At 42.3% G+C, this 18,754-nt stretch overlaps 1 protein-coding gene across 1 annotated transcript in view; it reads right to left on the minus strand.

The window, feature by feature from the left end:
* Positions 1–534: 534 nt before the first annotated feature.
* PRXL2C (peroxiredoxin like 2C) overlaps positions 535–18,754 on the minus strand; it is a 32,805-nt gene continuing 14,585 nt past the window's right edge. Inside the window, exons 2-6 of the mRNA XM_077248952.1 lie at positions 18,047–18,115; positions 15,216–15,269; positions 10,707–10,812; positions 2,439–2,570; positions 535–788 (exon numbers count right to left, since the gene is read on the minus strand). Coding sequence (XP_077105067.1) covers positions 661–788; positions 2,439–2,570; positions 10,707–10,812; positions 15,216–15,269; positions 18,047–18,115 — 489 coding nt within the window. The 3' untranslated portion in view covers positions 535–660. The remainder of the gene's footprint in view (positions 789–2,438; positions 2,571–10,706; positions 10,813–15,215; positions 15,270–18,046; positions 18,116–18,754) is intronic.

The following is an 18,754-nucleotide window of genomic DNA, read 5'->3' on the forward strand; positions in this document are numbered from 1 at the left end:
TTTTTTATTCCCTAAACCTGTCTAAATGCATACTTTATATGGGATAAGTGCATTAATTCACTTCCTCATCGTTATCTTCTCAGGTTTACAGTGCAGCTTTGGTCCTCTTCTCACTCATGTCACTGAAAGCCCAGATCACACTGAGGTTTATGTGTGAGCCAAAAGTCGCTTTTACAATATAAATCTATGGAGCCTTGTTCTGATGCACAATACAAAGACCTAGATTATATACAGAGTTAGAGAATAATAAATGTTCTGTAGTGCCTCTTTACGTAGGAGAAAGGGGTCGGCTGTATTTATACAATCAGTTAACATTTCCAGGTCTGGCTAAGACTAAATTGTTAATATGCACAGGAAAACCCAACAATGCATGTGACTTTCTATTTAGTTGTGCAGTCTTGCTGCTTTGTGAGATTTGTCCTTCCTGTGTAGTCTGTATGGTGATATTGAGTATGTGCCCAATGCCAACTGATATACCCATGTGTTCTATTTCTGCTCGAGGACCACCATAGTTATACCAAACTGAACACTTCACACTAGAAAAGTAGATTTATTTATCTGTTATTAAAGTAGTTCATTCATAAATATAAATCATTTCAGGAAGATTCTATAATAAAAACACAGCGCTTGAAGGTGGCATTTTTGCTTTGATACATAACTTTATACTTCTATTATTTGTGGCTTATTTCCAAAATGAACTGTTTGCACCCCTGCATAATGAAGCAGGGAGCTAATAGGCACATGGTCGTATCTGTTCATATCACGATGCAAGAAATGGACTCGGTTACCTGCAACAAAAAGCAAAAACATCACTAGATGATGTAATTCTGAAAACCAGTGATGTGAAGTGTTCACTTTCTCATTGTTTCTAGTGCATAATATCAATTGGTGATGCCCCGACAAAGCATCCTCCTTGTTGTGATGAAATAGTTGGTTTTCAACTGAAGATGAAGTAATAATTGCAAAAAGATGTGTTAAAAAAAACACAACTATTAATAGAAATGTAATAAAATGATTGCAATTCCAGTCTCTAAATTCCTTAAAATGAATTATAACAAAAATGTGAATTAAATAACAATAACCTATAGTTAATGGGATAAAAAGACATGTGAATAGTGATCCTAAACTGACAGTGGTCAGTCCTGACAGAGGGGATCCGTACCTCCAAAGAACCTGCCCACACAGCAAGAGGATCAGTTATTTACTAGTCACAACCTACCTATTGACATACTACACATCACTGACAAAATAGAGATAGAGAGCATTAAAAATAGGAACAATCTCACCATTGTAGACGTTTAAGTGTATTTCAAATTATGTCACATAGGCTCCTGTTCTTTATCTTTGGTAGTCAGGTGCTGACCCAACAGAAGGCTCTATGTACTAACATGGCCCTGATTCGTCCCAATGACTCCTGCCTTGTCCATTTGTCCAAAAAGAAACAGGGTTAAATCACTAAAAACCCCTGTCTAGAATGTGCATATATACACAATGGCACCTTGGACAATAAGAGATTTAGCCCTGTCTCTTTTTGGGACAAATGGACACTTGCTGAGCTCCCCTGATGAACCCAGTTGGGAGAAACGCGTTGAGAAAGCACGGAGGGACAGTCTAGGGCTTCCTGGTCTGAAGGGATAGCTGTGGACTGCTTTTGTGAGGGCGGGAGTCATTGGCATGAATAAGGGCCATTTTATTACACAGGGCCTTCTGCAGATCAGCAACTTTCTGGAAAAAATGATACACAAAAAGATAATATCTAGTACAGTCCATATGCCTGTGGGAATCCGCCCGCTCAGGGAACAATCATCAGCGTCCAGCACAGTTTTACACTTCTCTGGAGCTCTTGCCTCTAGACCCACAGACATAGAAAGAAAACTCAGTGGTCAGACATTTAACTTGGGGATGTAGATGTGGTGAGTGGCAGTCCAGCTCATCTCTTACAACTACTCACAAAAAACCCAACCCTGTCATGGATGATTAACCCCTCTCAGCACATAACATGCTGGAGCAAAACTTCTGGGTTTCACATCACAGAAGATAGCAATCTTCATGATACATATCTCCCCTCACATACATTGCCAGCTGACTAGTTGAATGATTTCTGTGCTCATTCCCAAGTGGCTCTTGACAGCAGTAACCCATTACCTTTGTCTGTTTGGCCCTAATGTGTGGGCTAGTAAAGGACAAGTGAAGATCTCTAGAGCTTTTCTATATGAAGCTTTGCCTTCTACAGCTATAAAAAGCAAAACAAACTGTTCTATTATATAGAAAAGCATCTTTCTAATACATGACGGAGACCTAGGAATATGCCCTCATCAACAGACCCCATATCCTCCAGCCCCCAGCCCAGCACCTGCACTGGCACATGCACACGCTTGCATTTGGTTAGAGGACTTTTTGCAGAAAATAATATGTACTTATCTTACAATTCTACATACCTGGTCCTACTATTACTGCTCCTCCTTGTTGTACTGGATCCCCTTGAAAATCAAATGCAGGACTTGTTATTGCTCTCCAAATGCTTTTGACGCTACCGATGATCTTGTTTGATTTGACATGGGGACTTCGTGCTAAAAACAGAACCATACTCTCCTATTAACACTCTATACAAATGGAAAACAGCATTATTAATGGCTAATGTGAAACTTTGACAGATTGGAAACTGGAGAAATCTTTGATTCTACAGATTACAGCTCGTTAACTAGGTTAATGATCACCCTGTAGTATGAGAATAGTTATGCTTTAGAGCAGTGTCCCCCATCTCCAGTCCTCAAGAGCCACCAACAGATCATGCTTTCAAGATATCCTTACTAACGTACAGGCGATAATTCCAATACTAAGAAAATCCTGAAAACTTTGTCTGTTGGTGGCTCTTGAGGACTTGAGTTGGGGAAAACTGCTTTAGAGCATGCGACCATGTCTTTCTTCTAAACTGTTAGTCTTCAGGAGTCCACTGCTCCATGCAAAGCAGAAAGGTGGGAAGAAGGGGAGCGGTGTGCTCCTGAAGAGGAGAAGATGAGCAGCCATTTAATTACATATAATATATCAATATTATGTCACTGGTCTATTTTGTATGCATGTCTTTCTTTCTTTTTTACATTTTCCTTTATATGTGATAGACAGTTCATAGTTCACAAAACCTAAACTTCAGAGTGGAGCATGTCTCATGATACTGAACTGTACAACAAAAGAGCACACTAGAAATAGACACATGTAGGTATTCCTTGAGGAAGATCTATATGCAGCACCACTAGTCTCCTTCCTTGGGCTTGTGCCTAAAAGAGGGTCAGTTTTAGATACCTGGCAAAAAGTCCTTAATATGATGTTCCACTTGAGAATAAGGCAGTGACTGACAGTAGGTTTTTAACTGTAATAGACATTTACTACAACAGAGGCAACTAGTATAGCTGTAACAATCGCGCAATCGCACAATGGGGGTACAAAGATGGAGGCTACACACAGTATTGTGGCACAGAACTTGAGTCATGGTACAGAGCTCGGCAGTTGCAAACTGCAAAAGTTCGGCACAGCGTCAAAACGACGCATGCGGGTGCACCCGCATACATCCGCATGGCCTGCGTACCCAATGTTAAAGATAGGGTACGCAGGACGTATGCCGACATAGGCGGAGCTGAAGGATGAGGCACGGCAGTGGGCAGGGCTTCACAGAGGAACTACGCAGCCCTCCGCAAAGCCCTCATCCGCAAATGTGAAACCAGCCTAAGATAGCAGTGGCTATCACTTTTTCTGGATGTCAGTTTCATCCAAAGGAAGTGAGCGAAATGGTCGCTGATTGGCTTCAGGGCTTAATAAGATGACACAAGCCCTGGGACAGCCAGTGTTGTCATCGCTGGAACGGTGCCAGCACCGTAGGTGAGTATATGCTGTATTCACTTTATAAGGGGGAATATAGCAGTTAAGAAGGGGTTGTCTTTTATAGAAGTGTTCCAAACTACAAAAAGTGTTCCACACAAATTGACATAGGTAGATAAAGATCCTTTATTAAAGACTCAAATAAAACATAACTTATTTTAATCGTTAAACGGAAAAAAATCGTGTATTTAAAAACACATGAAGCTAGGAAGGTACATTGTTAACCAAGTGAGTCCTATTGGATATACAGTTAGGTCCATATATATTTGGACAGAGACAACCTTTTTCGAATTTTGGTTATAGACATTACCACAATGAATTTTAAACAAAACAATTCAGATGCAGTTGAAGTTCAGACTTTCAGCTTTCATTTGAGGGTATCCACATTAAAATTGGATGAAGGGTTTAGGAGCTTCCGCTCCTTAACATGTGCCACCCTGTTTTTAAAGGGACCAAAAGTAATTGGACAATAGACTCCAAGGCTATTTCATGGACAGTTGTGGGCAATCCCTTCATTATGTAATTCTCAGTTAAACAGATAAAAGGCCTGGAGTTGATTTGAGGTGTGGTGCTTGCATTTGGAAGGTTTTGCTGTGAAGTAAACATGCGGTCAAAGGAGCTCTCCATGCAGGTGAAACAAGCCATCCTTAAGCTGCGAAAACAGAAAAAAAACCATCTGAAAAATTGCTACAATATTAGGAGTGGCAAAATCTACAGTTTGGTACATCCTGAGAAAGAAAGAAAGCACTGGTGAACTCATCAATGCAAGAAGACCTGGGTGCCCACGGAAGACAACAGCGGTGGATGATCGCAGAATAATCTCCATGGTGAAGAGAAACCTCTTCACAACAGCCAACCAAGTGAACAGCACTCTCCAGGAGGTCGGCGTATCAATATCCAAATCTACCATAAAGAGAAGACTGCATGAAAGTAAATACAGAGGGTTCACTGCACGGTGCAAGCCACTCATAAGCATCAAGAATAAAAAGGCTATACTGGACTTTGCTAAAAAACATCTAAAAAAGCCAGCACAGTTCTGGAAGAACATTCTTTGGACAGATGAAACCAAGATCAACCTCTACCAGAATGATGGAAAGAGAAAAGTATGGCAAAGGCGTGGTACAGCTCATGATCCAAAGCATACCACATCATCTGTAAAACACTGCAGAGGCAATATGATGGCTTGGGCATGCATGGCTGCCAGTGGCACTGGGTCACTAGTGTTTATTGATGATGTGACACAGGACAGAAGCAGCCGAATGAATTCTGAGGTATTCAGAGCCATACTGTGTGCTCAGATCCAGCCAAATGCAGCCAAACTGGTTGGTTGTCGTTTCATACTACAGATGGACAATGACCCAAAACATAAAGCCAAAGCAACTCAGGAGTTTATTAAAGCAAAGAAGTGGAATATTCTTGAATGGTCAAGTCAGTCACCTGATCTGAACCCAATTGAGCAGCATTTCACTTGTTATAGACTAAACTTCAGACAGAAAGGCCCATAAACAAACAGCAACTGAAAACCACTGCAGTGAAGGCCTTGCAGAGCATCAAAAAGGAGGAAACACAGCGTCTGGTGATGCCCATGAGTTCAAGACTTCAGGCAGTCATTGCCAACAAAGGATTTTCAACCAAGTACTAGAAATGAACATTTTATTTACAATTATTTAATCTGTCCAATTACTTTTGGTCCCTTTAAAAACAGGGTGGCACATATTAAGGAGCTGAAACTCCTAAACCCTTCATCCAATTTTAATGTGGATACCCTCAAATGAAAGCTGAAAGTCTGAACTTCAACTGCATCTGAATCGTTTTGTTTAAAATTTATTGTGGTAATGTCTAGAACCAAAATTAGAATAATGTTGTCTCTGTCCAAATATATATGGACCTAACTGTATAAGGTGCTTGTGCTTACTTGGAGGTCTAAACAAACGAGTCCCACTAGATATATAGAGGACAGGATAGAGATCCATTAGTATGTCTATATAACTAATATGTTCAGGTGCCTGGTGCTCACAAGGCCCACTGCCTTACTCCTGTGTCCACCTTCCTGATGCTATGTAGTCACATAAATACGGTGCTTGTACTTTATTCAGATCATTTCAATGCACACCTACTGTAAGTACAGCGACTGACCACTAGCATATCCACATACACCAATACATTTCTATCTATCTTAGCTTGGAATCCCCTTTCTGTATTCTATCTTGCTATATATCAACCTCCTGAGCTACTGTGCATGTAGGTTCATATTGTCTTCCCATTTGTAATTTACCCATATCACAGTGCTTATTCCCTAACACAGGAAAGATATATATCTTGGTACCCTGTTAGCCAGTAGATAGAAAAATATTTAGAATTGAGAGTCCTCAGTGGTTGATACCTTTATTGAAAAGATGGTAACAAATTGCAAGCTTTCAAGACTACTCAGGCCTCTTCATCAGGCATAGACCTTAGTAGTCTCGAAAGCTTGCAATTTTTTACCATTTTTTCAGTTAGCTATTAAAAGGTATCAACCACTGAGGACTCTCAATTCTAAATATTTCTTTATTTCGTTATCAGCCTGCCTAGCTAACGCTATTAAAACTGAGCAGCCATTAGCCTCCACAACATGTTTCGCCAGATGGCCTCTTTCCCCTGATGACACCATCTGGTAAAACACGTTGGGGAGCGTATGTCAATTGCATATGCACTGTTACAGCCTCTTCTTGTTGTGCAGCCAGGACATGGACTCTAAAACCCATTTATTCCTGCTATACCCTTCATATACATATTGGTCGAATCTGGGTATTTTAATGGAATGGGATGATGACTAAATATGCAATGGTGTAGTCTGATGGTCAAAGAATGCTGCTATAAGGGAAAGAAGGAATGGGCCTTTTGACAATATCTTATCATTATTTTCCTATTAAAATGAACATATCATGATCAGATGATGCGTATTTATGAAGGAGTCAGAAGAGATAGTGTCACGGGTTACCGCGATAGAGAGAAGCCAGAAGACCCCAGCTTCTGATTGCTCTTACTCCTGCACTGAAAAGAAGCACTTCACCTTTTTAAACAGTGTCAATTTCTTTTGGCAGTAAAGTGGTTAATTGGCCATGCTGGGAGCTCGGCTCTCAGCTGAGCACTATTAGCCACTCCAAACCCCTTCATAATCTGGGTCCTGACTGACACACATCATCAGAGTAAGCTCATGCTGCATGGCTGGGAGGATAGTAGTTTGATGGTTATATGACAAGGCATTTGGTGGGTTTATCTGTGACTGTTGCTTTGTTTAGTAAGTGTGATAATTCCATTTCCTTCTCCTACTTTGGTTTTACCCCATCCTCCACTCCTCGCTGCATTCCTCTGTTATATGTGAGTGAATATTTGTATGCCTGGCATTTTCCGTTTCCTTCGTCTGGTTGGTGTACAACGGTGACCAACTACTCTCCTCTTACCTGAGTGGGGGAAGGGTATAGACGGAGGGCAGATTCAGGAGAGAAGGCAAGGTACTTGGACCCGGCATCTTCACCTTCAGAAGTAACCCGGGGAACAGGGCGAGCTAGGACGCCCCCTAGTATTAGGGACAGGGAAGGAGCCCCGGGTCACCCAACAACAGAGTTGTGACAGATAGCTGCTAGAAAGTCCTCTGTTGGGTAGATGTCTTTCAATTCTGCTGTTCCTGAGAAACCTTGGGTATGCTGAGCTTCTGGACTGATGAGTGGTTAATAATTCTAGGTTCATGTCACACATTAGGGAACATTTTTTCTCAGTAACAAGTAAAGAATAAAAGCAGCAGTAGTAGTTTAGATGTTGATAAACTATTTTGTCTGGCAGGTGCCGGTGTTTTTGCTAGGTAATATAATATGGTTGTAATCCAAAACGATGGCCAGCATCCCACTGCATCAATGAAAATCCAAGCGTTTATTAGGCAAAATTAAAAACATTCTCATGGGTCTGTGCAAGCAAAAAACATATAGCAAAAAATGGCAATGTCAAACACACAAAGGTAATGTATTTCTGACTCTCTGGGGTCCTTAGTCTAAGCCTTAGGCTTAGATATTTTTTATTTTACCCAATGAATACTTTGATTTTCATTGCTGCAATGGCGTACTGGCTGCCCTTTTGGATTACACTTTTGCTTTGGCATTCAGTTTCTGCACACCCAGCAGGTGAGCAGATTGGATACTGTTTTCACATTATAAAATATGATGTTACATGTCTAGTAGAACTCACCTTAAGTCAAATCTTCCTGGAAGTATGCTGTAGAGTTGAGGTATTGTGCTAGATAGCAAACCCAACTCAAAATTGATTTATCTTATAGCAATTGTAGGACTTGCATTTGTATCCTAGGGAGCTATGCATCTTTCATACTCTCGTTATCTGCCTTGAAGCTACCTACAAAGAATACATCAGGCTGATACCCCTTCCTTCTCTGGAAGCTGTAATATTAGGCACTCTAGTTATTCTAGACAGCCAAATGGTACAATTCTGTTTTTTATTTTTGGCTTAGAAGCTCAACAGATCTTTATTAAGTCAGCATATTTTTTTTCAACTGTAATTTCTGTTTAAGTTTTACAGAATTAACAGAGGTAACAAAACCATAAGACATGTACATATGTCAAAAATGTGAGTAGAAATAAACCTATAAAATTCACATATGGTGTTTTAAAGAATAGCACCAATAAGAACTATGAAATTATTTCTACTCATTAACATCAAGACATTAAGGTACAAACAACCAAGGGAGGACAAGAGACCTGAACAGCAGGAAAGGTAGGAGGAAGGAAGAAATTTGGAACAGGAGTTTTAATATTTTGTTGAGCCCAGAAGTAATCCCAAGGGGCCCAAATAGGTCAATCTTTGCAATTAGGATAACAATCAAGTATTCCATACAGCGAATATCCAAAATTGGTAAAAAGTAGTCTTGGCAAAAGAGGGAGGGGAAACCATTTTCTAACAACAAACTATCAACCATCTGGCCGCTGCTACAACAAGGTTGTTGTTAGTCACTCCTTCAATTGTGTCTATTTATTATCCTTAATAATGAATTTTTTATTCTGTTTTTAATTGTTTAAAATAAAAGTTGATATTATGCTTATTTTGCTCTAGTGCCTTTTTGTTTTGGGGTGTCTAATATTATATAAGGCTGAGTGTTTATACCCTTTGCCCATTGTATTGATTTTCCTTGTATAAGATAAGGTACAAACTGAAGTCTTAGCCGCTTTTGGACCAAATAGTCTGCCAAATTTGGGGTGTCAAGTACCTACCCAGAAAGTCTTCAATCCAATTATATATGAATGTTTAAAAAGGAATCCCCTTGAGAGGAGACAATTATTGTATAGATATCAACCCCTTTGTGGAAGGACCTCTTCTACACAATTTTTCAAACTGTATAAATTGGAAAATCCCTCAATATATGGATCTTACTGGAAAGAAATAATAAAACTTACCTTTTATTAATTAGATTAAATAACCCATATTATACATACTACCAAAGTGCACTGAAGTAACTCACATCCAGAAAAATTCAGGAAGTGACTGAATTAACAAACACAAAAAACCCTTGTCTCACTAATGTTATATGTCTACCAATCACATAGAAATATTGTCTCTGTTTCAATGCGTTTCGTCACTCTCTCTTTGGCGACTCATCAGAAGACACTATAAACTATTCCCATTGGATGAGAGACTATGACCCGTAAAAACAATATAAACATAAGGATGAATGACCTCGGGGAGATCAAAACATCCAACTCTGCGGAGACACCATCACGTGTTTCTCAACGTAGTGATCCAGAACACTGCCCCCATCCCTGATGGGAAATATGCAAATGCATGTAGAAAAGCCGTGGAGACACCATCACGTGTTTCTCAACGCAAGCAATGAATAGACAGGTCTTTCACCGGGAAGGAACAACCGTAAAAACAATATGTCATGATCCAGACCGGGTTTTGAGTCCTGTCTTCCCTTTTCCTGGTATGATCATGTCAGGGGTTAACTTTTCTCAGCCTCAGTCTGGTCTCAGGTTTGCTATTTATCTACACTGCATCCTGCCGGCGGTGTCAGTTATAGTTTCTGCCTATGGTGTGAGTAGCTGACTCTGGTTATATCCTGATTTGTCCTGTGGAGATTCCTGACTGTTCCCGTGTCTGTTCATTCCCCTTCCCGACTCAGTATTTTCCCTTCGTGTTTGGACTCTCTGGTACTTGACCTCGCTTTGTCTCTGACCTGACTCTGTCTTTTGCTCCTGGTACTTCTGCTTCCGTCTGGTATTGACCTTCTGGCGCGTCTCTGACTCCGAGTTGATTTTCTCCTTTGTACTACGCTACTGTCCTGGTTTTGACGCGGATTGTTTGACTACCCTGTTGCCACCTGGTGGTGGCCTCGCTGCAGGTCTGCTCTGGCAAGTGTTGCAGTCTTCCATCCACTCTACTGCCATCTAGTGGAGCGTGCATCTACCTGAATAGCTGCGGCGTGACAATAATTATGTACAAATTTCTTATCAATCTCAGTTGGGGATGAAACTCTAGAGGATCCTAGAGAGATGTTGCTAATTGCTTAATCTTGTAGATTGTGAGCCCTCGCGGGCAGGGTCCTCTCTCCTCCTGTACCAGTTGTGACTTGTATTGTTCAAGATTATTGTACTTGCTTTTATTATGTATACCCCTCCTCACATGTAAAGCGCCATGGAATAAATGGCGCTATAATAATAAATAATAATAATAATCTGCATATACTGGTGGATTTCGCGGACAGTAATAGAGTAGTTAGATTTTAAGTATTAGCCTATTTTAATGTGAGAAAGCAATAAGGTGAATTGTAATTATAATTGCATAATCATTACCTGAAGAACCAGAGGACTCTCCTTTTTTCAAGCCCAGTTTGCAATAAATTTCTCTGTCACCATCAACAAATATTTCATGATCATAACCGGTTAAAGAGCAAAATGGCTAGAAAATACAGTGAAAATGTTATCCGTTAGCTCATTGTTCATTGTAAGTAGGAAATCGTGCATAGAAGTTGTCACACATAATTTAAAGCAGAAATGTGTATTAAAAATGATGTAGTAGTCTACTCCTGGTGCACTTTATGCATAAATGCATGTCACATTTCTACTACAGTACCAGACAACTGTAGGTCTTCTCTCTTCATCTATCTGGCAAACTTAATCTTTGCAGCATAGATGCTGCCACGTACTGCAGTTCCCTCCTGCTGCCCACCAAGACCACTAATGGAAGTCAACCTTTTTAGATGAGCAGTATGAGGGGTTGACACACTTAGCTACTCCTCGAGGTAGACACAGGACCATGTTTGGTTAAAGACTCTTGGTGGTTTATTGCATCATAAACCAGGAACCCAAACTGGTAACAGAAAACAGCCTGTCTGTCTTAAAAGAAAGTAAAAAGTTCATGCACAGTCTTGCCCAGTACTTCTGGGACAACACATATGGCAGCTCTCACAGGAGCTTCAGTATAGAGACTTCCTTTCTCCACACAACACAGACAGAGAAAAAAAAGTGGCTGGATATTTAACTCCCTCCAGCCACACCCTTGAGGTGCAGATATGGTGGGTAGGCGTCCCACCCATCTCTGACCTACTCACCATGAAAGCCAGGCCCATATAGCGACTGCATTGCTCTCAGCACATATCATGCTGGAGAAATCACTTATGGCTTTCACATCACGCAGGAAAGCAATTTTTGGTGACACATATCTCCCCTCATGTATGACGCCAGTGACCGTGTCACATATTCCTCCCCTCTGCCAAAAGCTGGGGGCTTTGGCACCTTCGGACACCAAACAGGGAATTCGGGAGAGAGCATCTTCACTCACATGTAGCTTCCCGGGCCTATATTCTACGTGGAACCTGAAGGTCTAAGAACCATCTAGTCACCCGGGCATTTTTACCCTGTTTCTCCCTTAACCATCTCAGAGGGGCATGATCGGACACAAGTTTGAACCTCCGGCCTAGTAGATAATACCTCAATGTATTCACTGCCCATTTTATGACCAGACATTCTTTTTCCACAATGGCGTAATTTTTCTCTCATGACGAGAGCATCCAGCTCAGATATAGGATGGGATGCTCTTCCCCATTTATCTCCTGAGACAGCACGGCTCCGAACCCAACTTCTTAGGCATCCGTCTGGATCACGAACTTGCTGAAGTCTGATGCGACCAGAACTGGATGTTTGCACAGAGCTTGCTTCAGCTCCTGGAATGCCATCTCTGTGTCAGCAGTCCATTTAACTATGGTCGACTTGGTACCTTAAAGAAGATCCGTCAATGGTGCAGCGATTATAACAAAACTTGGGATGAACCCCCGGTAATAGCCCACAATTCCAAGAAATGCCCTGTATTGCCTCTTGGAAAGCTGTTGCAGCCACTTCTGAATCGCCTCAATCTTATTTATTTGCGGTTTAATTTTGCCCCTTCCGACAAAGTAGCCTAGGTACTTGGCCTCTTCCTTCTGTGATGCTTTGACCCCTGTTACAGGTAGGGGGCGCTGCATGGTCTCCTCAGGATATGCTTGGAGGCGTAACTGTGATGGTGAGACGGTGGTGTCGTGATGAATAGCTGTTATGTATCACGGAGGTGGGTGGCCCTGTGATGGAAGCCTGGGCGTGTTTTGCTCAGCAAATCTACTGCTGAGGTATTTGCTTTACATTGGGAGGCTTCCAGGTGACTTGGAGAGTTGGGTGGGTCCAGTCACCTACATACCCACCCAAGGGGGTGTGTCTGAACACCCAAGATGAAGCTTGTGTGTGGTTGTCGGTTTAAGGATCTGCAGTGATGTCACGATCACCTGACTAGCCGTGTGATAGGTACCTGGGTGTGGTTACACCTATGTAATGGAGGTGTGTTTGGCACATGGGAAAAGAGTGTTTGGGAGTCTGTCAGTGTGGACAAATTTTCATGTGTCCAGGCTGGACACTAGAGAGTGGCCTGTGTGTTGGACAGTTCCAAGTGGGGACAGACGTCCTGAACAGCACACAGAGAAACCGTGTTTAGGCTATAGAGCCTGCATGCTGGACATGGCACAGCCTGTGTGCCCACAGGCCTGAGAGAGCGGAGCTCTACTATGGACATTGAGGATTCGTCTGTCTGATGTAAGACTGTTTGCCTTTTGTTCATGTTTCTATGGTTTATGGAGAAAATAAACCACATAGACTGTTTTAAGTGAAAGATCGTTGCTGTGTGCCTGAATATTGCAGTATCGCAGCCAAGCGAGTGTCCCAAACTCGGTAGTGATCGCTATCTTACACTTCCCTATGGCACACTTTTTCAGATTTATGGTGAACCCTGCACTTCTTAAAGCATCCAGAACCAACTGTACCTTTGGCAGATGACTAGCTCAGTCAGGGCTAAAGACCACAATGTCATCGAGCTACACTGCAGCATACTTTTTATGTGGAGCCAGGATCCGATCGATCACCCTCTGGAAGGTGGCCTGGGTGCCCTGCAGACCGAAGGGCATCCTGGTGTATTGAAAACACCCTCAGGCATTGAGAAGGCTGTCTTCTCCTGTGCACTCTGGGACATGGGGATCTGCCAATAGCCCTTCGTCAGATCCAGGGTTGTAATGTATCTCACAGGTCCAAATCTCTCAATGAGTTCGTCCACACGAGACATCGGGTAAGCATCAAAACTAGAGACTTGATACAGCTTGTGGTAGTCGTTGCAAAACTGCCACTCACCATCAGGCTTCGGTACAAAGACGATGAGACTCGACCATCCACTTTTCAACTCCTCTACACCTCATGGATATCACCTCTCTCCGTGCTTGCCGAATTCTATAGAGCTTGAGGTTCACCCTTACATGTGGTTCTGTCAACACGTCATGCTCGACCACCTGCGTATGCCCCGGCAACCAGTTCTGCTGCAACAGCTCCCGACACTGTTGCCTCTGTCCAGAGATTTTCGGTCTCGCCAGGGTTTGAGCAAGTTCACGTGATAGACCTGGTGCTGCTTCCTTCGCCCCCGCAGGTGTACTTTGTAATTACCTTCGCCCAGTTTTTCCACCACCCTGTATGGGCCTTGCTACTTGGCTAGGAACTTGCTCTCCACCCTGGGGATAAGCACTAGCACGCGGTCCCCGGGCTGGAATTGTCTCAGCCTCGCTGATTGGTTATACACCCTTGCCTGTGCCTCCTGTGCCTGGAGAAGATGCTTCTTCATGATAGGCATTACTTTTGCCATTCTCTCCAGCAGCTGGGCGACGTGCTGTATGATGCTCCTGTGTGGCGTGACCTCAGCTTCCCATGTTTCCTTGGCGATGTCCAGGAGCCCCCGCTGATGTCGACCATACAGGAGCTCAATGGCGAGAAGCCAGTAGAGGCCTGGGAACGTCCCTGATAGAAAAGATCAAAAACGGAAGCAGGTAGTCCCAGTTTCAACTGTCCTTCTCAATTACCTTTCTGAACATGGATTTCAAGGTTTTATTGAAGCGTTCTACTAGGCCGTCGGTCTGTGGATGGTACACTGAGGTTCGGATCTGAGCAATCTGGAGGACCCTACACAGTTCTTTCACTACCTTGCTCATGCAGGGGATTCCTTGGTCTGTCAAAATCTCCTTCAGCAGGCCTGTCCTAGCAAAAATATGGACAAGTTCCCGGGCAATACTCTTAGCTGAAGAGTTCCTTAGCGGTACTGCTTCATGGTACCCGGTCGCATAGTCCATGACCACTAGAATATATTGGTGCCCTTGTGCAGACTTAACTAAAGGACCTACCAGGTCCATGGCAATTCGCTCGAACTGGACTGGATTGCTCTCAGCACATATCACGCTGGAGAAAACACTTATGGCTTTCACATCTTTGTCTCACATATCTTCCCTCATGTACTACACAGTGACCCTATCACAGCAGCAATTTCCAAACTTTAATGAAATAGCAGCCAACCCCTCATTCCTCTTCCATGACCTGGGTACATCATAGAGTGCTCATAACTCCAGCATAAGAGATAGGGTTGGTCTACTTCACTACTTCCTTATGTCGATTGTGTGCCATATTTCATCTTTGTTATGCCGCTAAAATCTACACTTGAATATTACACTAAATGGATTTTTTAATTGGAACTAAATATTGAATGAATAAAAAAATAGGACCTATTTATTTTAAGTACAGTTCTAAAACTGGTGACCACTTAGCCAGTGATTGACTGGGCTAGCATCTACAGTTATCTCTGGTTTGTTAAGGACAGGAGCCGAAATCACAGACTAGCAGAATATTATTTAGTTCATTATATCCCAAATAATTATACTAAACGTGCACTGACAGCATTTGTATGAACAAAATTATGCAAATATTACTATTTTTACTCATTCTATTTCTTAAAAAAATAATCTGTTTTACCTGTATATGTAGATAGGATGACTGCCCAATAACAATAAGTCTGACATCTGCAGCCTAAAAATACACAAGAAAAATAAAGAGTTAGACAGTATTCGTTCACTTTGGCGGCATTTTGGCAGTGGTATTTTGCAGGTGTTTTCCTAAGTGGCGTTTCCTTTAAATGCCGCTGTCAGAGATTGTTAGTGGCATTTAAAGGGTAAGTTCACACAGGGCGTTTTTGCTGCATTTTTTTAATGCTATTTTTCAGCTGCTTTTTACAGTACCAGCAAAGCCTATGAGATTTCAGAAATCTGATGCACACACATTGTTTTTTTGTGTCATCAGGATTTTGTGCTTTGCTGCATTTTTTGGAAATAGAGCATGTCACTTCTTTTATGTTTTTTCAGCGTTTTTCACTCAATGACTTGAATGGGTGTTGAAAAAATGCTGCAAAAATGCTGCAAAAACACAGGTATCATTATTTGCTGCGTTTTTGCAGCTGAAAAGTCAAGGATATTAGCATGGACAAAGAGAAAAAAAAACGCACCGAAAACGTATCAAATCCACAACAAAAAGCGCACCTAAAGCTGTGTTTTTGCAGCAGCTTGTTTCCTGCCAAGAAGATCAGGATTTGCTGCAGAAAAAAACGCCCTGTGTGAACTTACCCAAATAGTTAACAGCCACAGCTGGAACCTGCCGCAAGCCACAGTTCTTAGGTATGTAATATAGCCGGTATCTGCCACATGTGGAGGGAGCCCCCTTACACCTAAGGACCCCTCCCCTGCCTCCTTCCTCCCAACACATGCAAGCAGAAGGCAGGGGAACGGTGTGATCCTGAAGACAAATTGAGAACAGCCCTTTAAAAATCAACACATATCATATATCACTTTATGCTGTAGATAGGTGAGAAGTGTGGAATCTGAAAAAAAAACCTTTACAAAATTTGTCGGTAAGACAAAGCCCCACCTCTCCTCCCAAAGGCATATCTTAGAAAATAGAAAGGTTTGGTGGATTTACTGTAGCTTTCAATCTGTTGCTGGATATTGTCCTGAATAATTAGCATTTTATTTCAGATGAAACTGAGGAGTTAAGTGATCTGGGTATGACACAGTAATTAAAGGTTTGGGTTAATTTTTTTAAAGAAAATTCTGGTCTATGTGCGTAATTTGCTATAGAAAAATAAACTATGCTTTATTAGCCCAGGTCCACTTCTGAGTCTCCACCACTGCTCCCGGGGTCAGTTACTGGCTGTAGCGCTGATGTCAAATGAACAGCATGGCAGCCAATCCAGGTACTGACAAGGAAATCAAATGGTAGGCTATTAATAAGGCTATAGAATCAGGTGCTGGGAAAACAACATGGGGAGGTACATGATTGTTAAGTGCTCTGTCTTGCTTAGAGCACTTCATGACTTAATTGCGTATGAATTGAAATTCTAATTACTTGGGAATTCAGCACTGGATAGAAGATATAAAAGTGCCCATGGATTCACATTTCAAACACCTGAATGCCCATATACCGTAAGCCGTTTGGGAGGGACTGATATCTTTCAAATTCCGATTGTATAAAAAAAGAGAAATATGGCCAAATATTTTTGTGGTAATATACAAATATTCAATGCAATTGCAGCGCCCCAGGGTCCTGGTCGTTGCAGTTATGTCATTCTTCCACCAGGGGGAGTGATGTTACGTCTGAGGGCAATAAAGGAGATCTCTTTATCAGGTAACACAATGCATGCAACAGGTTCACACTCCAGACCATAAGGGGGAGCTCTAAGCCTGTTTTAGGTGAGCTCCCCTATAAAAAACATCCTGATCTGGAGGGAAAGGGAGTTCAGAGTTCAGTTCCTGTCAGGAAGACAGAGGAAGGAGCGGAGTCCTGGAGCCTGAAGTGCTGCAGCTCCCGAAAGAAGACACTAAAGTGAATATATGGCAGAGAGTGTGCAGGAAAGCAGAGCACAGGAGAGGAATATCAGAAGGGAATCAGCCAGGAGCAAGCTGCTTCCTTCTGAGGTGCAGAAATCCGGTAGCCAGTATACCGAGGGAGTAAGGATCTCTATGCTTTACTTCAGAGACTGGCAGGACAGCTAATTGCAAGTTACCTGTCCGCACCTACACCCAGGAGGAACGGTGGCACCTCGCAGAGGCCGGGGCGTGCTAGAGTCCCTGTAAAAAGCCTCCGGCCACCAGTCATACGGGTTGTTCCTATCCATCTGGGGGACAGAGAGAAAGACATAACATCTAGAACATCTACAACAGTTGTGAGGACCTTATGAGAGGCTCAGCAATAAGGTACTACAACATCCAGGCGCTAGAGGAAGGCTACTGATCTCTTCCTGGATAAGGGGACTCTGGATTTGCCTTCAGACCGGCCGGACTCTGCCTACCCTGTGATCTGGTGCCCTGGAATGTGGATGCTGAAGCCATCAGTAAAAAGGTAAAGAGACTGCAACCTTGTGTCCTCGTTCTTCACTGCGCCTCACACCATCCACCATCTACACTCTGGGAAGCCCTGGGGGTACACTTCACCTGTGGGAAGGTATGCCATCTAGCTGCCATCACATCACCCCAGCGGACCCCTAAGCAGCGTCGGTCACCCTGACCGAATACCACAGGTGGCGTCACGAACATATCCCTTTAAAGATCTTTCCCTTATTTACAACGGACGTCCCTAGGGCCACAGACCGGGTCAGCCACCGTGACATCCCCCTTGAGAACCGAAGGCCCGGTACCGAGTACCCCACTGCCCTACGGGGGCGCTCCACAATCTAATAAGAACCTGCATTTTAAATATTTTACTAATTACTATTATATTTCATTATTACAGCCATTATTATTATTACTAGTCCATACCTGTAGATAGCTTTTTGGAATCTTAGCCAAATCTTCCACGTATTCTTTACATATATAACAGAGAAAATTCTAAAAAAAAAAACAGAAAAAACTTTCATGAGCAGCTTACTTTATACACCATATATCAGTGTCCCCTCATTTGTGATGAGCATATTAGACGTTCTTGCGCTGTCTGTGCTACAATTGGCTATCACGCAGCACACTAACCACTGCTATTGGATAGGGGTGCTAAGATGACAATTTTTTTTCAGTGTCCGCGTGTTTGAAAAAAATAAAAAATTTGCAGCATGCATTAAATTCATATTTTTAATCCATATTTTGGATGAGATTCACCTATTCAAGTCTATAGGTGCCAAAAAATAAATTGGATCACATATTAATCATCCTTATTGATCCGAGTTTTATGGATACATTGTCATTATTAACATAGGAAACTGTACTTGGTATTGTAAAGTCTTTTAAAAAGCCTATGTATAAAACCGGATGCCGTATGAACTTATAGAAGACACTAGGAGGCAATGAAAGTCAGACATTTTCTCTGTATGAAAATTGGACAATTTTTTGGACACTCGTTTTAACCCGACCTTACACTAATGGCTCATTCAGATGTCTTAAACATCGGAAAGAGCACGGATCGCTAATGCACGGACTGACTGTGGGTCTCCCAACCCGTGCATGACAGCCTCATAGAAATACACAAAGATGTCA

This window comes from Ranitomeya variabilis, chromosome 1 (genome assembly GCF_051348905.1).
Source record: "Ranitomeya variabilis isolate aRanVar5 chromosome 1, aRanVar5.hap1, whole genome shotgun sequence".
NCBI classification, from domain to species: Eukaryota; Metazoa; Chordata; class Amphibia; order Anura; family Dendrobatidae; genus Ranitomeya; species Ranitomeya variabilis.